This window comes from Cheilinus undulatus, linkage group 18 (assembly GCF_018320785.1).
Source record: "Cheilinus undulatus linkage group 18, ASM1832078v1, whole genome shotgun sequence".
In the NCBI taxonomy this organism is placed as follows: domain Eukaryota; kingdom Metazoa; phylum Chordata; class Actinopteri; order Labriformes; family Labridae; genus Cheilinus; species Cheilinus undulatus.
The window spans coordinates 41,064,710-41,087,612 of NC_054882.1; the positions used below are offsets into that span (position 1 = coordinate 41,064,710).

Below are 22,903 nucleotides of genomic sequence, written 5' to 3' on the forward strand. Positions count from 1 at the left end.
CTTTATAAAAAAAATATCCTGGTTGGAGATTCCTGTTCTCTTATTGTTATTGTACTGTAAGGAAATATCATTTTTCATTTTAAAAAAGCACATTTGGTAACCAAAAGTACCTACTCAGTACTTTGACTTTTCCTTGAGTAAATTCTAACCAAAGTAACTGCACTTTTATTTGAGTATGACAGTATTGTGCTTTTCCAGCTCTGCTAGAGCTGCATCAAAACTTCATTTTATAATACTGTTACATTCAAATACATAACATTAAACGTGTACCTTTAATGGTATATTCACCCTCTCATGTGACGAGCCAGAATCCATCTGCTTCAGGTTCTTTGATTCTGTTTTTAAAGTCATGAAAAACCCTCTATCACTATTTTTCGTAAATTCCAACGCAATTTCAGCTCTTCTGCACAGTTGTAGCTGCCACAGCGAGCCGTTCGCTGAAGTTTACAAGGTGTCACTGAACGCAGCATGACTGTCTCTGTGTTGTGCCCCGCCCCCTTCGGCCTCAGCTCAACTTCCTGCCTGCTGCCATAACTTCTCTGTTCACAACAGTACAGTAGGACAGTATTCATACAGCAGAGACAGCAAACACCTGATGAACACGGAGCTGTAAGTCTTCCACATCATATGAAGACGTTTTGAAACTGTTAAGCTTTGTCGGTGTTCTGTTAGATTAACGATAACAGGGCTAGCTTTAGCAAAAACACGGAAACTGCCTGTGGTTTAGACCGCCGATCTGCTTTAGATTACTGTACTATAATGAGCGGCTCAGATCTGCGTCTTCTTACACCGGATTGACGTCTTTTGTAACCGTGATTTACCGTAAGTCAACACGTTTCCAACGTTTATGTATTACTCTAACGGTAGCTTAGCGTGTACTCAAGTTATCCGTAGACAGTCTGCATGAAATAATCACCGACTTTAAATGAAATAAATGCATACAGTGAAAGCGGCTAGCATGACGAGCGAACAGAAGCAGTGGACGTTACAGCCGTTAGTGGGCACGTGCGAATGGAAAGGATTAAAGCAAATGAGTTAAGAGCACGAGCTGTCAAACTGAAGGGGGCGGGGCTTCACGCTGATGTACTATTTGATTTACTGGCGTGATTTTAAGCTCATGCGAGGAGTTTTAAGCTCTTTTTAAGATAATATTCAGTGTACCACATCGTTATTACCAACCAAAGCAAACTGTATTATCATGGGAAAAATACACAATACTTAATCAGTTATTTTCACTTCTTTAAACTGATGGTGTGGGGTAGGTGTCAGACAAGCTGACTAAAATAAATCCATGTCCTATTTTCATGTTAGTTGCATGATTTAAAATTAATCAGGCTGGGATGTTTTGCCAGTGAATACAGATAGATATTTTAGCTTACACCTTGCTAAAAGTTTTTTATAATTATTGTGCAATATAGCCTCTTAAAAAAACAAACAAACAAACAAAAAAAAAAACAAAAACAAAAAAAACCTTTGTGTACCAGTGGCTATAACCTATATTCCCTTTGAGCTGGACCTTCGTCCCTCCATGCAGCCCCATAGATGCTTCTCATGAGCCCCAAACCAACGTCCAAGCGTACAGATGAGGACAGAATTATTTGACGCAGCTTTTCCAAACATTCCTGTTTTATTTGAATGCTAACATTACTTTACTTTGCACACAAAATTATTTCATGAAACCAAAACCTTCTAGGGTCAAAATTATTAGCCCCCTTTAGAACTGACCTTTTTGCTGAGTCGTTGCACAAACCACTGTGTTACAATGATGTGATTTGACTTTGCAATGCTCAAAGCTTGTAAAATAAAGATAAAACTGAGGGTTATCTTCCAAGTTACACGTGGTGTAAAAACTTCAGTAAGGGGTTGAGAAAGATTTCAAAGACTGGAAAGGAAACTAGTGCCAGATGTGTCTAAAGACCCCAGGACAAGTGCCAAGACACTGACTTAGCCAAGTTGAGAATTGTATTCTCAAAGAAGACAATCACAAGAGCCCTGCATGGGATAGAGTGCAAGGTTGCAGACCAAGAAAAACTCCACTTTTGCAGAAGAGACGCCTTCAAACCAGTCTGAAGTCTGCCGAGGATAACGTGTTGAAAAATTATGCATACTTGAAGCGTGTCATTTGGTCATGAGACCAAACTAGAGCTCTTTGGCTATAGAGACATGGCTTATGTTTGGAGAAAGAAGTTAGAGGCGTATAACCCAAAGAACGCCGTCCCCACATTTCACTGTCAAATGCAGTCAAGTCTTGCTTACATTCACCTGAAAAGTTTCCTCTAGATTATTGGAAAAACACACACACTCCTTCTGAGTGTTTTTCTGACAATTTGCAGTTCTCAATTGGCCAGAATTGTAGAGTCTGTGTGAAAGAAAGCGCATGTCGGGTAGAAGGAATGTTGTGGTGGGGGAAAATGACTCATTCAGGAAAACGGACCATGCCGTCTGAGCTTTATTTTCCCTCTGAGAAATAATGTGGTGCCTCTTTGTGCTTCTGTGGTGCCAAGAACGCCCTCTCCATTTTTACTACCTCTGTCAGTTAAGTTCTCTCAAGGTTTTTCCTCTCAGCTGCATCTCCTGAGGGCATGCTGAGCTCCTGCACAATGCCTGCCAATGCTGCACAAAGCCTGTATGCATAGACGGTATACATGCACACTACTGGTTTTTTTCTATCATCATGTCTCTAAATCACACAAAGCAAAGGGACAACTTATCAAAGCTTGGTCTAAAATTGTCACGTTTTCACAGGGGAAACCTGGTGTTGATGTAACTTGATACTTCTTCATAAAGAACAGTCTCCTCTCATGTCATAGAAGGCTGCAGTAATGAGCAGTTCAGCAGCTCTGGGCATAGAAGATGGAATAAAATTAATCTCTGTAGACAAATTTAATCCTTTTGTGTTGCCTGACCCTTCAACCCTTCAGTGACCTAAGACTATTGATGTCTGATTCATTATCTGCTCTGTGGCAACTTTTCAGTTTTTAAAGTACAGCTGAGGCCAACGTTAAAGACCCTGTAAAGTAAAAATAAATCTGTATTTAGGTTTGTCGCATGATAGATCACTGTGTTATGAATCCCCAGGGCAAATTTCAGTCACATAAAGCATCTCCAAGTTTATAAAATTAAGCTTCAAATCATGAAAAATGAGGCAGTAAAATCTGCTCCAGGATGGTGTGGGTGTGGACACTGGCCACACGGGTAGTTTGCAGCATTAACCCCCTCACTCATGGTGTCATACTTGGAAAAATATTTTCCTCTGAAAACATAAACCAATAAACCAGGTAAGAAATGAAATGGCCTAAATCCAGAATTCAGTGTCATGTAGATCTCAGAGTTTTCCCATGTTTACAGCAACCATATTCCAACATTTCTAGAGTGTTAAGACAAAAACTTTGGATTTCACTTTACAGGGTCTTTTTCCAGTGGGACAGACTTCTTAAACACCTTGTCTGTACAATGCATTAACTGGAATTAGCCTGTATTCATTTTGGGCACGGGGATACCAAGCACTAGTGCCTAATGATTTGTGTGGATGCATGCTGAAAACAGTTTAATACGTGATAGCTCAGCCTGCCTACAGAGGTGGTCTGGGATACCTTCATCCAGACTGGATTAGTTATGTGGACATAACACTAGTACAAACTAAAGCATGACCTGGAAACAGAGGTGATCTGCTGTATTCTATAGTAAACAAAAGCACAAGTTTCTTTATATCCATCTAGCCAGAAGTGACACAGCATGTGTGCAAAGCATAGCCAAAGCTGCATTCTCACCTAGAAAGAGCAGTTACTTGAAATTTAGATCAACTTGCAATATAGTCTACTGCAATTATAATTAAACTGAAATGTGTGTCAAAATACCAGTTTAATGTTTTTTTGCAGCAGAGATGTTATGGTTAGGGATGTTTTTGAAACACCCGAGAATCAATAACGTTTTAGCTTATCGATACTGATAAAGAGTCTCACAGGCTCTGTGACATAACGTCATTTTAAGATAAGACTGGTGTTAAAACATGCATCAGTTCTTTTAAGGGGAACATAAACTAAAAGCACGTCAGCATTGTGCATCACATTAAACCAGAATGTGGAACCTTCAACTGTTGGCTTGAGGAAACAAAAAAACGCTGCCTGTGAGTTGCATGCAATCATAATCACCTGGGCTGGTAGTAATGGGCTCTCATATCCCTCCCTTCAGCTTCTTCAGAACAGTTTTCTTCCTCAGATGAATGCTGAAAAGTGTTCCGGAACTTTGTAGCAAGTCCTGTTTGTTAAAAATATTAATCCAGTGTAGAAATCCGCAGTGGAATCGGCAAAATTAAAGTTAGTGAGCAAACTTAAGGAACTGAAAGATGGAAAATATGATGTGTTCAGGTAACCTTAGTAGATTAGACGACTGTATTCTATATGTTATGATGTGTTCAAATGTCACATAAAAATGGGAAAATTTAGTTTTTGATGAGAAACCTTAATAAAAACAGTTATAAATATGAAGAATGTGTTCATATTTGAGAGATATACAATAGATGTGACAGACTGAATCATAGTTTTTTTAACGTAAACACTATTTAGCTAAGACCACTCGAGTGTAAATATTTGTCTCCATTTTGTTTTTCCACCAAACTATAGAAAAGCATCAATAGTGGTATCAATAACGACTCTGATCAATAAGGAGTATCAATAAGGGTATCAGTATCAATAAAAATTAACGATCCCCATCCCTAGTTATGATCCACATATTCAAACATTCAATTGTCAACATTTTTTTTCCTTTTTTAAAATCCTTCTTTAATTGTTTTTGTTTTTCTTATTAAAAATGAGAACAACATAAAAATGATCATTCCTCTCAATAAAGCAATTCATATCAAATTTGCTCTATGAGGCAAAATTACCTAAATTAGATTTTTTAAAAAGCTGTCAGCTCTGGTTTACTCTATCTAATATTGTGTTGGTTTTAATCTATAATGATTTATTGTAGGGTTACATGATATTGGATTTTTGATGATATTGACTATGTAGATATTTACAACATAATTTTATCCGATATCAATATTTAAATGTAGTTCAGATGTAAGACACCTAAAACACCAGTTCTTAGAACACAAAATTGCTGTTTTGAGGATGAACAAACATATTCAGTCCTTAAACACACTTCTGAGTGTAAGGAATGATGATGGATAAAGAAAAAGACTTTCGCTGAAGTAGATGAGTTGGTACAGCCTTAAAATCCGCTAACTTGTTTGTTCATACAGCCCATGTTTACAGCCTGTATAGGCAGATTTTCATAGGCAAAATATGGGTTGAAATGTTCATATTGGGTGATACTGATGATAAACTTTTTAAGCTAATATCTGCTGATACAGATATATGGCTGATAATATTGTGCATCCCAAATTTATTGCTGAAAAATACACACAGAGAGGCTTAAAAGGAAATCACATACATTATCACAAAATTGGAAAAAAATCACAAAGAGAGTATTTCCCCAAATCATTCAGCCATAGTTAGCATCATAAACTAGAGGGATAGTGTAACCACATCAGTTTCCCTTAGGTTTATGATGGTAGTGGTGGCCTGGTCTAGCCTGGCAGTTGGCAGGAAGCTAATTTAAAAAGTGAAAAAAATATGATACTTGGTGTTTCTCTGTGTTTCTGCATACAAACTTCATTCATTCCCTGGGGGAGACAGGGCCCAGGTCAATCCAAATGGAGGAGGAAGTCCAAGAGAAAATCAAAATTTTCATTTTTCAAAAACTGGATTTTCTACAAGGACTATTAATTGATAAAATTGATTTATTGTCTATCTGATAAACCATCTATCTTTTTCTGTCCCAGCCCAAATGCCAAGGCTGATACTTCCAATGCAAAGGACTTTCTCTTGTAAGCTCCAGGCTTGGTCACTACAGAGTCCTGTCATTTAGAGAAAGATACTGATATGACACAAACATGCTTAAATGGGATGAAACACCAAAACAAAGACCCTGTGTTTCCCATGGTGCATCAGTGCCATGTTAGAAACTGCCTACTTCCATGTTGATTTACATTTTGTATCACAGCTTACTGTCATAATGTGTTTCTGTATTTTTCTTTACCATGAATTACCAGCCGATAGAGTCATCCTGCTGCTCTACTTTCAGGCCTAGGTCTGGTCATGACGCAGCAGGAACAGCAGGACTTCATGGAGAGTCTAGAGGCGGCCCTCTCCTGGATGCGGGCTATCCAGGAGAGGCTGAAGGCCAACGACAACACCCAGGGGCCCCGTGATGCCCTGGAGGCCCGGCTCAGGGAGACAGAGGTGAGCTATTACACTGACCATTGACTTCACCCCTGATCTTTGGTCCTACTTTAGTCCCCTGACATCAGACACCAGAGAGAAGACAGCTGCTGCTTCAGCTCTCTAATCAGGATACTGTCTCTGAGAAGGCTGTACTTATGACCAGATAATCATTTATTTATAATAGAAATACAAACAATGAAGCAAATGTGGAATCAGACACACAGAAATCTTTATAACCTTAATAGGGCTGTTCAAGAAATAAAATATGATAGAGCATGTATCACAATGTTTGTTTTCATTTTTCTAAATCAGTTCACCTGCTGCCTACATCAGCACATTAATTGCATTCAAAAAGTCATTTTATAGAGGACGTCGATGGCCTAGCAGTTAGGTAACACCCCATATATGTGGGTAGCCTGGATTCATCTCAGCTTACTGTGACTCCTTTCCTGCTTCTCGTTCATGAAATATAATTAGCACTTAAGATACATTCCAACATGAAGCCTGTCATACATACATGTATTATTTATCATGCAATCCAAGCTATTTACTAGGAAAGGACCTTTCAAGCAAAATAACTATTTCAAGTTGTTGGCAATTCTTCAAACAATATTTGAATAACCTTCAAAGCACTAAATGATGCTAACAGACTGTGAAGCTAACAGATGTGAAGCTAACAGACTGTGATGCATCCCAGAGAGATGAAGAAATGCATGAATGCATACAAATGGTGTAGATGAATGGATTAAATACCTCACACTAAGGCATTTTTTATTATTTAATAGTAGGTGGTAAAACGTCATTTAGATGTACTACAGCCAACCTGCAGTAGTAGTACCGCATTAGAGCCAGGAGCCAGTAAATCATGGGAAAAATATGTTTTTAATGTGAGATAAAAGTCTTATGATATTTTTGCACACCGAATGACTTTTTGAATATTAGAATACTTAAAAACCATTTCATAACTTATTATTTAATCCGCATCCAAAATGCCAAACTGGTACCAAATGAAGAGCCGTTTGGGAGCCTGAAGATCAACTCTTATTGCCAAGCTGAGCCAAATGATTCAGATCTCTTTAAAGAGAGATCACAACAAGGGAGGCTGGACAGAGATCAGCAGTGGAAATACAGGCAAAATCAGGCTTTATTGTGACAAACTGTACTGAACCAATCCAGACTGTTTTTTGGAAACGGATCATACAAGTGTTGTCAGACACCGTTCCTCCAGGTTTAGGATGGAGGCTTTTATCTATTCCTGCTGTCATTTCTCTATTAGCTTCTAGAACATTTTTACTAAACGTGTTGCTACTTTTGGAACTCAAAAGTAGCGCAAGAGTTGTTTTGTTTTTTATTGTTTTTTTTTTTTTTACAAATTTTATTTGAACGGATGGCACTGATGTAAACAGTATGAAACTTTGATGTTTTGATAGCGATTCTCAATGCCAACATCACTTTCAGCCCCCCATCTGGAGATCTCCTGTGTGACTTGACATTATCTTCAAACCCCCTATTTATGGTTTCATTTTTATGTGTAGAAAATCCATCAGTCAGAGCATGAAGGTCGTGTAAAGATGGACATTGCGCTGGTGGCAGCTGAAAACCTTTTACAGAGCGACGATGAAGAGCTGAGAAACCAAACCCATGCTAAGCTCAAAGACCTGAAAAGCCTGTGGGAGGAGACCAGCACCTACATCATCCACTGTCACAGGTAATAAACAGTTAAATAACTTAGAGCAAACTGCAGCGGATTTAAAGGAAATATGATCTACAGTACATTGGCTGGTGGTTGGAGTGTGCCATGTGCATAGCCTGTGGTCCTCCAGGCAGGCAGCTCAGGTTTGAGTCCATTCCTACATGCTATTTCCCACTCTCTTGCCTTGATTTTCTACTCTTACTGTGTTTTCTTATGAAAGGCTTAAAAAAAGACTAAAAATCAACCTGAAATACACAATGAAATAAACTACCCTTGCAATGTTTGAATCACTTTGACATCTTGCTACCTTTTTGGTACAGTTTCTCTATGTTTGGAGAAAAGCTTCACTATGTCTTTCATGTCCTTCACTAGTTTTATTACTTTTTTGCTTAAAAGCTGAAGACTGCGAACTAAGTTGCTGTTGGCATGTTTGACATTGTGTGAGACAGCTTGATCCTTCTTTGTTGTATAAAATATCCAAGTGTTTTATTTGCAATCAACGATTTTTTGACAAGCCTTTTTGTTTATTATTCTCTTGTGCCATATTTGACTTTTTCCAAAGTTCAATTACAGTTTTCACATACTGTTGGTAGTCTGCAGTTAGTCAGACACACAGCTCCCTCTAACCCTTCTTTGTGTTCTTCCTCTCTCACCCAGTCGGATCGAGTGGGTGTGGCTGCACTGGAGCGAGTACCTGAAGGCCTATGAGGAGTTCGAGCTGTGGCTGACGAAGCAGCAGCGTAGTCTGGATGTCGAAGTGGAGCTGCAGCTGGGGGTGAAGGAGAAGCTCTGGCAGGTGGATCAGCAAAGAGTGATAGTGAGCGACATCCACGGGCAGGCGGCGCTACTGGAGCGGCTGCTGGACGAGGCTGCAGCACTGCACAACAGAACCCAGGATCCTAGTGTGGAGCCGCAGGCCCAGGAGAGGCTGCAGGAGGCCTACAACGAAGTCAGAGACAGAGCGAAGGTGAGGACTGACTCTGCTGAAGCACACAAGCACACATAAACAGTTTGTTTACGCTCAGAGCCATGGCAGCACGTGTCTGAGAGATGTGCTACCATTTAGTATTGAACTTTTTTGGGTTAGGGCTAGCATATTTAAAACAAATCCTAGCCTGTAGAGGTGTTCAACATAATTGGGGTCATTTGATTTTGCTCTGCCAGAGTGCTGTTTTAAACAGCAGCCAAAAATAACACGGCAATGTAGCTGTTAGATTTGAAACGTAGAGAAAGATATAGATATAGATATATCCACATATATATCCACATATTCTCTGAAATGTATAGTACATCCTGGCTGGCTGTGGTAGTACTTATTTCTGAGTAAGACTGTTGAAAGATAATGAAAGATTGTTCCTCCTTCAGAGCCCAACAGGCAAACATGGGCAGAGATTTTTTTGTCTTGAGAGTAAAAGGAGTGGGTTAATCTGCATTTGCAGGAACAATCATTCAGTTGGAGACACATTTTGATTTATTTTTTTCCCACATCAACAACTTCAGCACTTTAATGCCTACTTTTTAATTTAAAAGTTGGCTGTGGCTTATATACAAAGGCAACTTGTATATCAGCATAAAGTGATGAGACAAACGTCATTTCTGCAACTGCGTGCAGCTCCCACAGTCACTCACTGCATGAGACCTAACACCATTGAAATTCCATCCTCTTTCATTGTGTATTGCAAGTGGCTGCATTGGCTCCACTGCTCTGGTTGACACTGCTTGATCCAAACCACACCAGCATGGTTAGCCACTTTTTAATCGCTTTTTTCCTCATTAGGTCATAACTGTGCGTTTAAAGGAAATGGAAGTGTACTGTTAAGTAAATCAACTGTAAGGAGTGCTGGCTTGACTGGAAACAATTTTCAGTAATGACAACAGGGGACAGGTGAAGGAGGGCGGAGCGACTTGGAGGCTGTGAGTCTGTCTCATCACAGTAAGGCTGACATTTCAACTACCATAACATAACTAGTAGATGTGCAAACCCTATACAGTGAAAACAGATGGTACTAAAGTCCAGCTCAGACCAAAGATTTGTTGTGTGACTTGAAAGTTTTAGATTGTCTGGGGACACTCGCAGCTGTCAGAACTGAGCCATTGCAGTTCTTGGAAAACAATCAAGATTTCTGATCCAAAGAAATTCAAGAACAAATGAGAAACAAAGTGATCGAAATCTATCAGTCTGGAAAAGGTTACGAAGCCATTTCCAAGGCTTTGGGACTCCAGAGAACCACGGTCAGAGCCATTATCCACAAATGGAGAAAACCTGGAACAGTGGTGAACCTTCCCAGGAGTGGTCTGCCAACCAAAAGGCGTCCAAGAGTGCAACAATGACTCATCCAGGAGGTCTCAAAAAAACCCAGAACCACATCCAAAGACCTGCAGGCCTCACTGGCCTCAGTTAAGGTCAGAGTTCATGACTCAACCATGAGAAAGACACTGGGCAACAATGGCATCATGGGAGAGTTCCAAGGCCAAAACCACGTGACATAAAAGAACACAAAGACTTGTCTCACATTTGCCAAAAAACATCCTGATGATCCCCAAGACTTTTGGAGAAATATTCTGTGGGCTGACCAGACAAAAGTTGAACTTTCTGGAAGGTGTGCGGCCCGTTAGGGCTGGAGTAAAAATAACAGAGCATTTGATAAAAAGAACATCATGCCAACAGTCTAACATGGTGGTGGCAGTGTGATGGTCTGGGGCTGCTTTGCTGCTTCAGGACCTGGACCACTTGCTGTGATTGATGGAACCATGACTTCTGCTGTCTACCAGAAAATCCTGAACGCCAACGCCCAGCCATCAGTTCATGACCTCAAGCTCAAGAGCTCTTGAGTTATGCAGCAGGACAACGACCCAAAACATACCAGCAAGTCCACCTCTGAATGGCTCAAATAAAAAACAAAATGAAGGTTTTGGAGTGGCTAAGTCAAAGTCCGGACTTAAATCCACATGAGATGCTGTGGTGTGACCTTAAACGGGCAGTTTATGCTGGAAACCCTCCAGTATGGCTGGGTTAAAACAATTCTGCGAAGAAGAGTGGGACAACATTCCACCACAGCGATAAGAAAGACTCATCATCGGTTCTCACAAACGCTTGATCTCAGTTATTGCTGCCAAGGGTGGAACAACCAGTTACTGGGTTCAGGGGGCAATTACTTTTTCACGCAGGGCCAGATAGGTTTGTATTTTTTCCCTTAATAAATAAAATCATCATTTAGAAACAGCATTTTGTGTTTACTTGGGTTGTCTTTGTGAGATATTAAAATTGGTTTAATGATCCGAAATATTTAAGTGTGATAAATATGCAACAAATCAGTTAGATAAAAACCCTGATGTGCATGTTCCTACTTTGTAATGAAACTTTGTTTCATTATGACAGTATAAGTCACTTTCAGTATTTGATCCTTACATTAACAGTGAAGTTTGAACAGAGCTTTGCTTTCAGCTCTGCTCATGTTGGTGCAGGAAGAGAACAAACAAAGAGATGCAAGTTTATTTGCATAGCACTTTAATGCTTCCATGCAAATCAAAGTGCTTAACAGGGACATATAAATGCATTTAACAAGACCTTCAGAACACATTATAATGCTCTTAAAAGAAACAGTTCAAACCAAGAAGAAGACGTCTGTGTCTTACTTCATTTAAAGGTGCACCAAACAGTAATAATTTAAGTAAGGTGACAGATTTATCAGACCTCTGGTATTCAGAAAGCTTGTTTCTCAGAGATGCATTCCTTGTTTGATCCTTTAAACACTGAGAGAATCTTTTCCTGATCACCTGAGGGGTCTGGATCCTTCATAGCGTACCTACCAATAAATCATACAGATTTAGTCCCCAAACCATTTGGCCCTTAGCCAGGCAGTAGTATTGACACACAAGTCAAATGTGCATAAAGTGATTTAAGGACTGGTATAATGTGCTTTACTTTATAAATGCTCTAAACTGCAGCTGGCTGAGGGGATTTTTACTAAGACACGTAAGGACACTGTACGATCGTATCGTGAAGAAAAAAAACCCAACAGTTTTTAGTATGAACAAACTGAATGTAGTTTATTCTTAGGATTTCCAGCAGGTTCCAGAGGTACTTCAGGTGGGCCACGAGAGGTCATTTACAATAACTCAAACCTAGAGATGTGACGTATCCTTAATTATGCTGTGCCACAGTGGCAGTAGCATCTTAATATCTTTGTGGACATGTGATGGTTTCAAACGATAGGTTCTTCAGGCCAACAAATACATTTAGTTTTTTTTGTTATTTTCTGTCGAGCAGCACGAAGGGAAGTGGGAACTACAGGTACCATTGGCTCTTGTGTCATCCTTTGTGCTCCACTTTGTAGCTTGATCTTACAGTGTGAAAATGGTCGATGCTACGAGTTGTAAGGGAGAACCAAGTAAAAGAGTGGGGCGGCAATATGCCATCAATGCATCCACCTTGCCTAAACCAGGGAAGAAGAAGGAAAAGTAACAAAGTTTCTGAGATTATGGAGGCTTCAGTGACGTTCAAATGGGATGTGTGGAAGATCAGCGAAGATCAGAGCAGAATCCAGTCAGGCTGAAAGAGTCTTGAGGAAGCCTTCACAATCCTGATTCCAAACAACAGTGTGAGGGCTCAACAGATCTCAAGGTGTATCTGTGAATATATCACCAAAGACTTGCAGCTATTTCAGTCCTGGACTATGAAAGTTTTAGAAGGTTATTAAACACCCTGGAGCCTAAGTTTAAGTGTCTATTATTAAGTCAAATGCACACCTATGGAACTTTTTGCACATTTTGTAATATTTTAAGTGAAGTCTTTGTTTAATAAATGCAGACATCACATTTTTTCTTTTTTTTTTTTTGATACTACCATAAATACAGTACTGTGGACTTCTTACCTAGGTATTATTGTACCGTGACATTTTGATACCTGTACATCCCTTCTAAAAACCTTAGAAATTATTAAAAAAGAAAACTAGATTTTAAATGATAATAAAACACTTGATTGCAGGTTATTATTTAAATCTCACACATAGCAAAATATAGCCAGAAGTGTTAACTCATGTACCTTTTTAAAGGTGCAGTGTGTAATATTTAGCCTAGTAGCATTTAGCTGAACAAACTTGGTAAAATAAAGCAAAACATTTCTAAGACAGGTCTATCTAAATAAGTGTTTAGTCGTCTAAATTCAAAAATAGCTATTTTAAGAAAAACAACTCAGAATAAACTTTTAATTCATACATAGGGAGGGTCCCCTCCATGGATGCCGCCATCTTGGATTTTTACATGTTTCCATGGTAACACAGAGGAAAAAAGGAAAAAAAGGATAAATAAACTTATTGTATTGTATTGTATTCACATTACAGATGCACATTAAATTCAACGGATTGCCACAGTTTCCAGCAGAGAAATGCAATCTAGAACCCACTTCTAGATGTTGATATTCAGTTTTACACACTGCACCTTTAAGAGGGGTGAGAGGAGACGCTTATCTCATGAGATGAGACGAGATGAGATGAGATTTTGGCCCATGAGACATGAGACGAGATTTAACACTTTTTTTTAATTTTGGAAAAAAATATGAGTGGAAAATATGTCCTTCAGATGGCTGAAAGTCGTAATTGGGAAGCATTTAGGTCTATTCAGAAATGTTAAACTAACTCCTCTCGTACTGAGTAGGCTTCAATGCTTACACACAGTTTATCTTGTCTAACTCTGACTCAAACTGTACATTTAAATGCTCGTCAAATCAAACCTTTCATTTTAATATTCTACCACATCTTTATTTTACTACACTATGCACTCATTGCTGCAATTACAATAATTATATTCAATATCATATTTAATTCTATATAATAAAAGCATGTAGATTATTTTGAAAGTACTTTAAACACTGTTTACAACAGACTGAAATAGAAAGAGCTGCATAAATAAAATCAAACTATTTCTCATCTTCTTTAAGGACATCCATATTTAAAACACTCATGAGAAATCTTTCTGTCAATAACACATTTGCTGTAATGTAGAGAAATATACTGCCTGGCCAAAAAAAAAGTCGCCACCTGGATTTAACTAAGTAAATAGGTATCAGCCTCCTATTGAATAGTGACTGCATGGGCGATTATCTTTCGGCTGGCAACAAGTTATTTAACCCCAGCTAATGCAATGAGTAACTTCTCAATTCTTAAACAACCATGTCGAAAGACACATCCTGTGGTCGTGGAAAAGATGTTAGTCTGTTTAAGGAGGGTCAAATCATTGGCATGCAAAAAAGGCTTCAGTTTGCTAGGGAGCATAAAGATTGGACTCTGGAGGAATGGAAGAAGGTCATGTGGTCTGATGAGTCCAGATTTACCCTGTTCCAGAGTGATGGGTGCATCAGGGTAAGAAGAGAGGCAGGTGAAGTGATGCACCCATCATGCCTAGTGCCTACTGTACAAGCCTATGGGGGCAGTGCTATGATCTGGGGTTGCTGCAGTTGGTCAGGTCTAGGTTCAGCAAAATTATGTGCCCAAAGAATGAGGTCAGCTGACTACCTGAATATACTGAATGACCAGGTTATTCCATCAATGGATTTTTTCTTCCCTAATGGCATGGGCATATTCCAAGATGACAATGCCGGGATTCATCGGGCTCAAATTGTGAAAGAGTGGTTCAGGGAGCATGAGACATCATTTTCACACATGGATTGGCCACCACAGAGTCCAGACCTTAACCCCATTGAGAATCTTTGGGATGTGCTGGAGAAGGCTTTGCGCAGTGGTCAGACTCTCCCATCATCAATACAAGATCTTGGTGAAAAATTAATGCAACACTGGATGGATCTAAATCTTGTGACATTGCAGAAGCTTATTGAAACAATGTCACAGCGAATGCGTGCTGTAATCAAAGCTAAAGGCGGTCCAACGAAATACTAGAGTGTGTGACCTTTTTTTTGGTGGCGACTTTTTTTTTTGGCCAGGCAGTGTAGATCATTTTAACATTTTGTGGTCTTTTTTCACCAATGCACACACATAACGCTCATCTGAGCGTTATGTGTGTGCATTGGTGAGCGAGTGTGTGTCTCTGTTCTGCCAGCTGTCAGACAACAAACAGGGCGCGTTTAACTGGAGCTAGAACTTCGGGTTTTTTGGAGCTAACAATGGAGTCTACGGCGCTCAGACAGAATTAGTTTTGATAGTTTACTGCTGCAGGACAACAGCCCGTCGTGCTACGCATGTTAAGCTTCTGACTGATGATACGCACAGCCAACAGCTGATGGATGTGTGACTGACACATGGTGAGAGGAGAACGAGACATGGTGAAGCGGCGACTGTTTCGAAGTTACAAAGTCACAGACATCCGCACTATAAGGAAGTCTGCGCACATACACAAACTTGCTCAGGCTGCAAGGGTTTCCAGTTGCAGCATTTAATCATTTCCCTCCGTTATGATGAACTTATTATGCATTGGCGGATCATGTGCGGCCCCAAGTAACGCACGCGGAGGAGGGGGTGGGGGATGAAGCGAGAGCTGAATAGGTCACGGATCAGCTCTGTTACTTCACTAGCTGTCATACCAACAATTTTAAAGTGTCCAGGGAATCTCTGTCATCTTTTATAACTTCCGGTTAGGTATTGTTTTCTGTCAGGAGAGCTGCTGCTTCTGGTGTCTGTGCAATATTGATCTTGCAAGATGATTCTCACCTCGACAAGAAATCTCGTGACTTTTAGATCCCAAGATCTAGTCACACCCCTACTTTATAATATTTATTTTGTCTGATGTATACAACCATGGTTTAACTTGGATCAACCTGTGATGCTTGGTTTACTATTCTACTGACACTTTCTCCCAGTTTAAATAATTTATCAGCATCTTCAGAGACATTAATGCCACTAGACATACAGATATAAATAATAGAAATGGAAGTTTATATTAAAGTGATTTTGCAGATGCCTGATCAGAACAAAAAAAATGGCACAGGCTCATTTATTGTACTCTGTGACCCCACAGACACTTATGAGTAATGGTAATGTTGAAATTCTCTGTTTATAAAACAAAAATCTGATAAATATAAGGTAAATATTTGAGTCTTATCTTATAGATGTTCTAGACGTTTTTCCGCTGACCCAAACAAGAGTTTTAGGTCTCAAATTATGTCGTAGCTTTTTGAAGTTTTAGAAAAGCTGCCTTATAAAAACACAATATTTATGCAAAATACAACATGAAGACAAAATATTACTATTAAGAGGAATGTAAAAAGAACAGATACATCAGCTGTAAATATCGGCCATGTGTACAAATAAAGTCTGAGGCGTCTGAGGTAGACCTAGGTCAGCTAAAGTCTTTATTATTCATCCTCAGTGCTTTGACTTTGAAGTGTTCTTAGGTAGGACTGCAGTTTTTAGTCTGTACTACATTTATATACTGGTATCAGTATTGGTATTGACTCATTTGAATTTGAAAATATTGGCATTCCAGAGATCATCATCATCAGGATGTCCAGAAATCGGATATGCACATAAGTGTTAATAAAATAATCATTTTCAACATTTTTTTTTTTACTTTCACTGCTTCATATCTCTTTAACAACTTCAACCCTGACCACTAAAAAAAGAATGTCACAATGTCAAAACACCATGTCACTGTATTTTTTATATGGTAAAAAACACAAAAACACCATATTTCCCATATAAAATGATCTAGAAAAAAAAACTTTTTTTTTCAATAAATACAGTTTGGGCCGTGTCATTGTTGAGTAGTAAAATTGATTTTGATGCATTGAAATTTTTTGTAGTGCCAAATTCCTTACTTTAGTTCCATCTGTCCTTGTACATCCATTCTGGACATAGAGAAAACTGTTAATAAAATACTCATTTTTCTTTTTTTTTTTTTTTTTTTTAACTTTGACTGCTTCAAATCTCTTCAACAACTTCAACCCTGACCACAAAAAAAGAAAAAAAAACAAAGACATTCAAAGTTACACCCTTTTTATGCCAGTTATTGTTCACTATGCCTATGACTTGGATTCAATGAGATAGCGTCCATTCTAAACAGATGAGTCTATCGGAGCGAAAAACACACCAGTTTTACCATCCTTTTCCTCTACCAAATCATATGCAAGGGGAAACATTTGTTCATGTTAGGTTTATTTTATGTACAGGCATAAAAAATCTGAGGATATATGTAGGATATGAATCACAAACGCGCATTTTCGGCTCTAACCAAAATGTGATTGCGATTACGCTCATTACGCACATATATAAATTTACTGCATATTTGACATGATATAGTCTTACCTATTGATCAAAAGAACCTGTGCATCCTCATATATGTCTATCCACTTGCTATGAAGTGAGGGCAAAGTTTAAATTGGTCAAATGTCCCCCTTTCTTAGTCCCAGTCTGCAGAACACAGAAACTGCATTTTTCGACTATTAACACCCCACTTCCGGGATGTCTGGTTGTAAACATAGATGCAGATTCGCACCCAAGCACACACGTAGGAGCACACAAACTTTTCCTTACACATGTAGCCCACTCTCAGATATCCATATCCAGTGGCATGAATCATTCATTTAATTCTGATGATGTGTAGTGGATGAAATAGTGCTTCAAACTCTCTGAGTCCATGGAAGAAGTCCTGCATGCACTTTGCTGAAGGGTCAGTGGTACCTGATTCATCTGCTGGATCACTGTGGAATGGTGAAATTTAGAGCCCTGGTGATTGAGTGACTGCATAGAAAGGTTGCTGTACGTTGTTTTGGTGCCATAGACACACAATTAAAAAAAACATGTTTTTAATGGAAGTCTGTTGTCCAGATTTTGGACAAACACGGATGGAAGGATCAATAGTATATCAATAGTAATATTTGGTGTCAATAGAGTTCTATGGGCAACACACACACACACACACACACACACACAGACACACACACCCACACATATATATATATATATATATATATATTTATTTATTTATTTATTTTTTTTTTAATATGAAGAAAAATAATAACTTTGGCCAAATTTGATGCCTCAATCTATAAAATGTGACTGTCAACTTAAAATAAAGATGATAAAGGTATTGAAAGTCCTCAAAATGGACATAGAAGGATCCAAGTGTTAACTGTTCTGTTTACAAACATCAGCTATCAGCAACATAATGTGGAATGAACAGATCAGTTATCAGTGTTTATCTGTTGGGTTCAATCAGTTTTATCCTGTTATCAGGTATATATAGCTGCTGAATCAAATCAGAGGTTTTTTACAGAGAAGAGACAGAGACCAGTTAGACAAATTGTGCTTTGTTGTCCTGATGGCATACTCGTAGTCTTACACAAAAGGAGTTATAGAAAAAACATTGGTGTCGCCATCATCCCTAATTTTCACAATTGTTGCATCTCTACAATCTGAGGGACGTGTTCAAACAGGAAGTAGAGTGGAGCGACAAGCTCACCGTTAACTCCTGATGCAATCTGTGGCAACAGAAACACATTGATTTTTCATGAGTGTTAGCATGAGAAATAGTGCGCTGTCCTGTTACAGCTCTAGAAATGAAGGATTGCTCTGGCTTTGAAAACTACAACATTGCTGCAGTCATTTTTAAATCAGACATGTCAGTGTGAAACTCTACATACACATGGACAGAATAATTAGCCCCCCTATGAAAATTTCAGTTTTTCTCAAGTATTTCCCTAGTGCTGTTAAACAGAGTGGAGAGTTTTTCACACAGCTTTTCCAAACATCCTAGTCTTTTTTGGATTGGATATGATTTGATTATTTTACTTTGTCTCACAGATAGATTTCAAAGACTCTGGAATGAAAACTAGTGAGAGATGTGTCTAAAGACCCCTGAACAACTGACAAGACTCTAGTGAAGGACTTAGACAAGTCAGGAACTGTAGCCTTAAAAGAAGACCATCACTAGAGCCCTGCAGGAATGGACTAAGAGGTTACAGACCAAGAAAAGAGAAGAGACACCTTCAAGCCAGACTGGTATGCTAGGGACAACCTGGAGAAGGATTATGAATACTGGAAGTGTGTCCTTTGGTCAGATGAGACCAAACTACAGCTCTTTGGCCACAGAGACGTTGGTGATGTTTGGAGAAAGAAGGGAGAGGCAAGTCACCCAAAGAACACCGTCCCCACAGTGAAACATGGTGGTGGGAGGATTATGCTGTGGGGATGCTTCAGTGAGTCTGGAACTGGAAACCTTGTCCAGGGGGAAGGAACCATGAAAAAGAAGGCTATGTGGAGATTTAGAAAGAAAACCTGAAGCAGTCAGCAACAAGACTGGGTCTTCCAACATGACGACAACCCACAGCATACGTCACTCCTGGTGAAGAACTACCTTCAGAAGACCAAAGAGAGTGTTACTGACTGGTCTGCACAAAGCCCTGACCTAAATCCCAGCGAAAATCTGTGGGGTGGACTGAAGATGATGGGCCATGACAGAAGCATGGTCTGGAGGACCTTGAGAGATTGGCCAAAGAAGAATGGGATGGGATTCCTTAGGAGACGAGTCAGAGACTTGTTGAAAACTACAACAAATGACTGCAGGCTGTTATCCAGAAAAAAGGACACACTATTGACAGTTAGCACCAGGGGGGATAATAATTTTGACCCTGGTAGTTTTTGTTTTTTGTGGAATATTTTTATTTCTGTGTGTAAAGTAAAGAATAATAATTATAGCATCCAGAATAAAACTAGGATGTTTGGAAAAGCTGTGTTAAAAAAATCTTTGCTTTGTGTAACAGCACTTGAGAAAAACATTTAAATCAATGACATTTTCATAGGGGGGCGGATAATTTAGTCCTCGTGTAAATCAGACATGCAGTGTGAAAACTACATATTGCACCTTTTAAGACACATAAGTAAGCTGGTAGGATGTGCAGAGTAATGCACAGAAGGAGAGAAAACAATGAAATGGAAAACAAACAAAGACAGAAAGTGAAATTGAAGCATGAAATGAAAACGTTAATCCTCTTGAGTAAAACAGAAAATTCCTTTGTTTGAAGACGAAACAACTTCTCTGGACTTTAACAATTATAGCTGCAGCTTGAAGTGGAAAGTTTTAATGTGCTCTCGTTCCTTTCTTCCCCATAACGCTGAGTTATATACTTGTACACCTACACATGAGTTCATGTTGACTAAGATAAAAAGCTGGTTTCTTAAAGGATTTAAGGAAAAGGAACTGTGTCCATGTGCTGAAAAGGATGGTGTGGTTTTATTCAGCCTTTGTTCAAATAGAAAGGTCTCATTGGAATATTTCTTTTACCTTTTATGTCTGAAGAAAAAGGTAGGAGCAGGTGCACCACAACATAAAAACAGACTCCAAAGTCAAACAAAGCATACAGGAGCTCAACAGAATCAGGGTTGATTAAAGGAGCTGTTAAGGGCATCAAAAAGAAGAGTTTGACGCACTTTTGAAGCTGTCAAAGGATTAGAAATTTTGTTTGCCGTGCAGCTCTTTTTTCAGTCTGTAGGGTATAAATATAAAGGCAGATTCATAAAACTCTGTTCGGACCTGGAGGAGGGATTTCTCTGATAACACGCTTCTAGCTTTAGGTCACTGAACTTGTTTTCTGTGAATTGTTGCCCACAAATACTTAGTGACCAGGTCAGTGGGTAGATGGAAAAAATCCATCAGCCAAACATAATAAACAATGCTTTTGTGTCATATGTGCTTGCGTAAAAATTCACTAACAAAACAATAGTCCATTGGTCAATTAGTTGGTCGATGAGTTCTCCTTCAGCTAAAATGTCATGGTTCAGACTATTCTGCAGGGAGAGAGAAAGAGAGAGAGAGAGAGAGGGTGAGAGAAAGAAGAAGCTGGCAGTGGTGGGCAATCAAGAAAGAGCATACGCTGGCAGACAAATCAGCAGATGCAGATAAATCAGATGTTATTTTCTGACTATTTTCACAGCCATTCTAACAAACTCTTAAAAAACTTTGAACCGCATTGCCATAAATGTAGTGGTCGAGCAGGATTTGGTCTGATAAAACTGTTGAAGTGGTGCTATGAAAGCTGCTCTACTCTGTCAGGTTGCACAGGCATCAGGCGTGAACAGTCCTTTTCAAGTCCAGACAGAAATTCTCTTTTGGATAGCAGTCTGGTCTTAAGCTCAGCCACTCCAGAACATTCAGCTTGTTGTCTTTAACCCATTTCTGTGAAGCTCTCGCCGTGTGCCTCAGGATTTTCCTATATTATGCTGCATTGTTTTTACCCTCTACCTTAACAGTCCTTCCAGAGCCAGCTGCTGAGAAGCATCCCCACAGCAGGATGCTGCCACCACCATGCTTCACAGTGGGGATGATGTGTTTGTGGTGACGTCAGTGTTTATGTCCGCCCAACATAGTGTCCTGTCCAATGGCCAAAAAGCTCAATTTTGGTCTCATAAAACTAAACAACTTTCTTCCATGAAGCCTCTCACATGCCTTTTGGTGAATTCTAGTCCAGATTGAATCTGAGTTGTCTTCAAAGTGTCTTTCTCTTTGCCACTCTCCCATAAAGCTCTGACTGGTAAAGAAGCAGTCATAGGTGTCTTGGTGGCCTCTCTCACTCGTATCCTTCTTGCATGCTCTCTCAGTTTGTGAGGATGGCCTGATCTAGGCAGATTTACTCATGTGACATATTCCTTTATTTCTTCATGATGGATTTAACTGAACTCTAGGGGATGTTCAGAGCCCTGGAAATTCTTTTGTATCCATTGCCTGATGTATACTTTTCAATAATCTTTTCTCTGAGCTGCTTGGACTGTTCTTTTGTCTTCATGGTGTAATGGTAGCCAGGAATACTGATGAACCAGTGACTGGACCATCCAGACACAGGTGTCTTTATACTACTGCTATAACTGAAAACTAAGTAGATGACTATCAAGTATAGGGCAAGCCTATGGGAGATTCCGCATGCAAGTGTTGACCCCGCCTACATCTCTGATTCAGAGGGAAGAGAAAGATGACCAACAAATGAGTGCGTGTTTCAATGATTCTCTTCGATGTATTGCAGGATGACATGAGCTTATATACAGTGTGACAAACGAAAGCAAGTTTTACACGTGGCAATGTAATCTGTCTGAGAATTTTGTGTAACACGAACTAAGCAACAAAAGATATTACATGATGCATGATATAGAAAGTTTGAGTTACCCTTTGTGCATGACACAAGAACTTCCTGAATTATATGACTAATTACAAATTGCAAAGTAATCAAAAATAATGTCTGCCTTATACCGACTACAATCACTGAGACACATTCGCTGCACTCAGGTGATCCCTGTTTCACTGAGACTACTAGCACTGATAGCACTGCTGGACCTCTGTTGAATTAGGTCAGTCACTTTAAAGAGAGTGAATATTTATGTAGTCACTTATTTGACATTACAGATTCTTATTTAATTGACAGTACTTTGTAGAAATTAGTTTTCACTTTGACTTAAAAAAGTTTTTTGTTTTTTGGGTTTTTTTTTTTTTGTTTTTTTGTCAAAAAAGCCAAATTCTATAGACTATTATTGAGTTATAAAATCTATTTTAGGGGTAAAACATCTAGGGGGATGAATACAGGCACTGTTTAGCATTCATATTGCCTGTATTTTACATAATTATGGGCACTGATCTGTTTAGATGCTAAAAGCTTGTAATGTTTTTTTATGTTTACTTACACTTCCAGTAAGGGAGGACACTGTCAGTGATTAGGTTGATCTGGAGATAAAATACAGTTTTTCAGAAAACTTCTTTCTAATCATTTTTGGATAACCAGTGTGTTGGTGCTCAGGGTGTAATTTCTTTGTTTGACAACAGGCCTAATAATAAGGTATCATATTCTTCTACATCAGATCACAAGTTTAAGTTAATGGACTTGAGACTCTGAAGTGCTTTCTGAGTCGTCTAACCAGTCCAAGCACTTGTTACACTTTATTACTTTACACTGTCCAGACCCATAGGTCACCATTACACGTAAAAACATACAATACAAAACACCCATATT

General features: G+C 39.1%; 1 protein-coding gene across 2 annotated transcripts in view; it reads left to right on the forward strand.

The window, feature by feature from the left end:
• The first annotated feature begins 291 nt into the window (after nucleotides 1-291).
• Nucleotides 292-22,903, forward strand: part of syne3 (spectrin repeat containing, nuclear envelope family member 3) — an 87,614-nt gene continuing 65,002 nt past the window's right edge. Inside the window, exons 1-4 of one of the 2 annotated variants that reach the window (XM_041813163.1) lie at nucleotides 292-609; nucleotides 6,098-6,287; nucleotides 7,805-7,977; nucleotides 8,620-8,929. In XM_041813163.1, the coding sequence (XP_041669097.1) occupies nucleotides 6,144-6,287; nucleotides 7,805-7,977; nucleotides 8,620-8,929 (627 nt within the window). In that variant the 5' untranslated portion in view covers nucleotides 292-609; nucleotides 6,098-6,143. The remainder of the gene's footprint in view (nucleotides 610-6,097; nucleotides 6,288-7,804; nucleotides 7,978-8,619; nucleotides 8,930-22,903) is intronic. The other variant, XM_041813162.1, reaches the window with a different exon arrangement.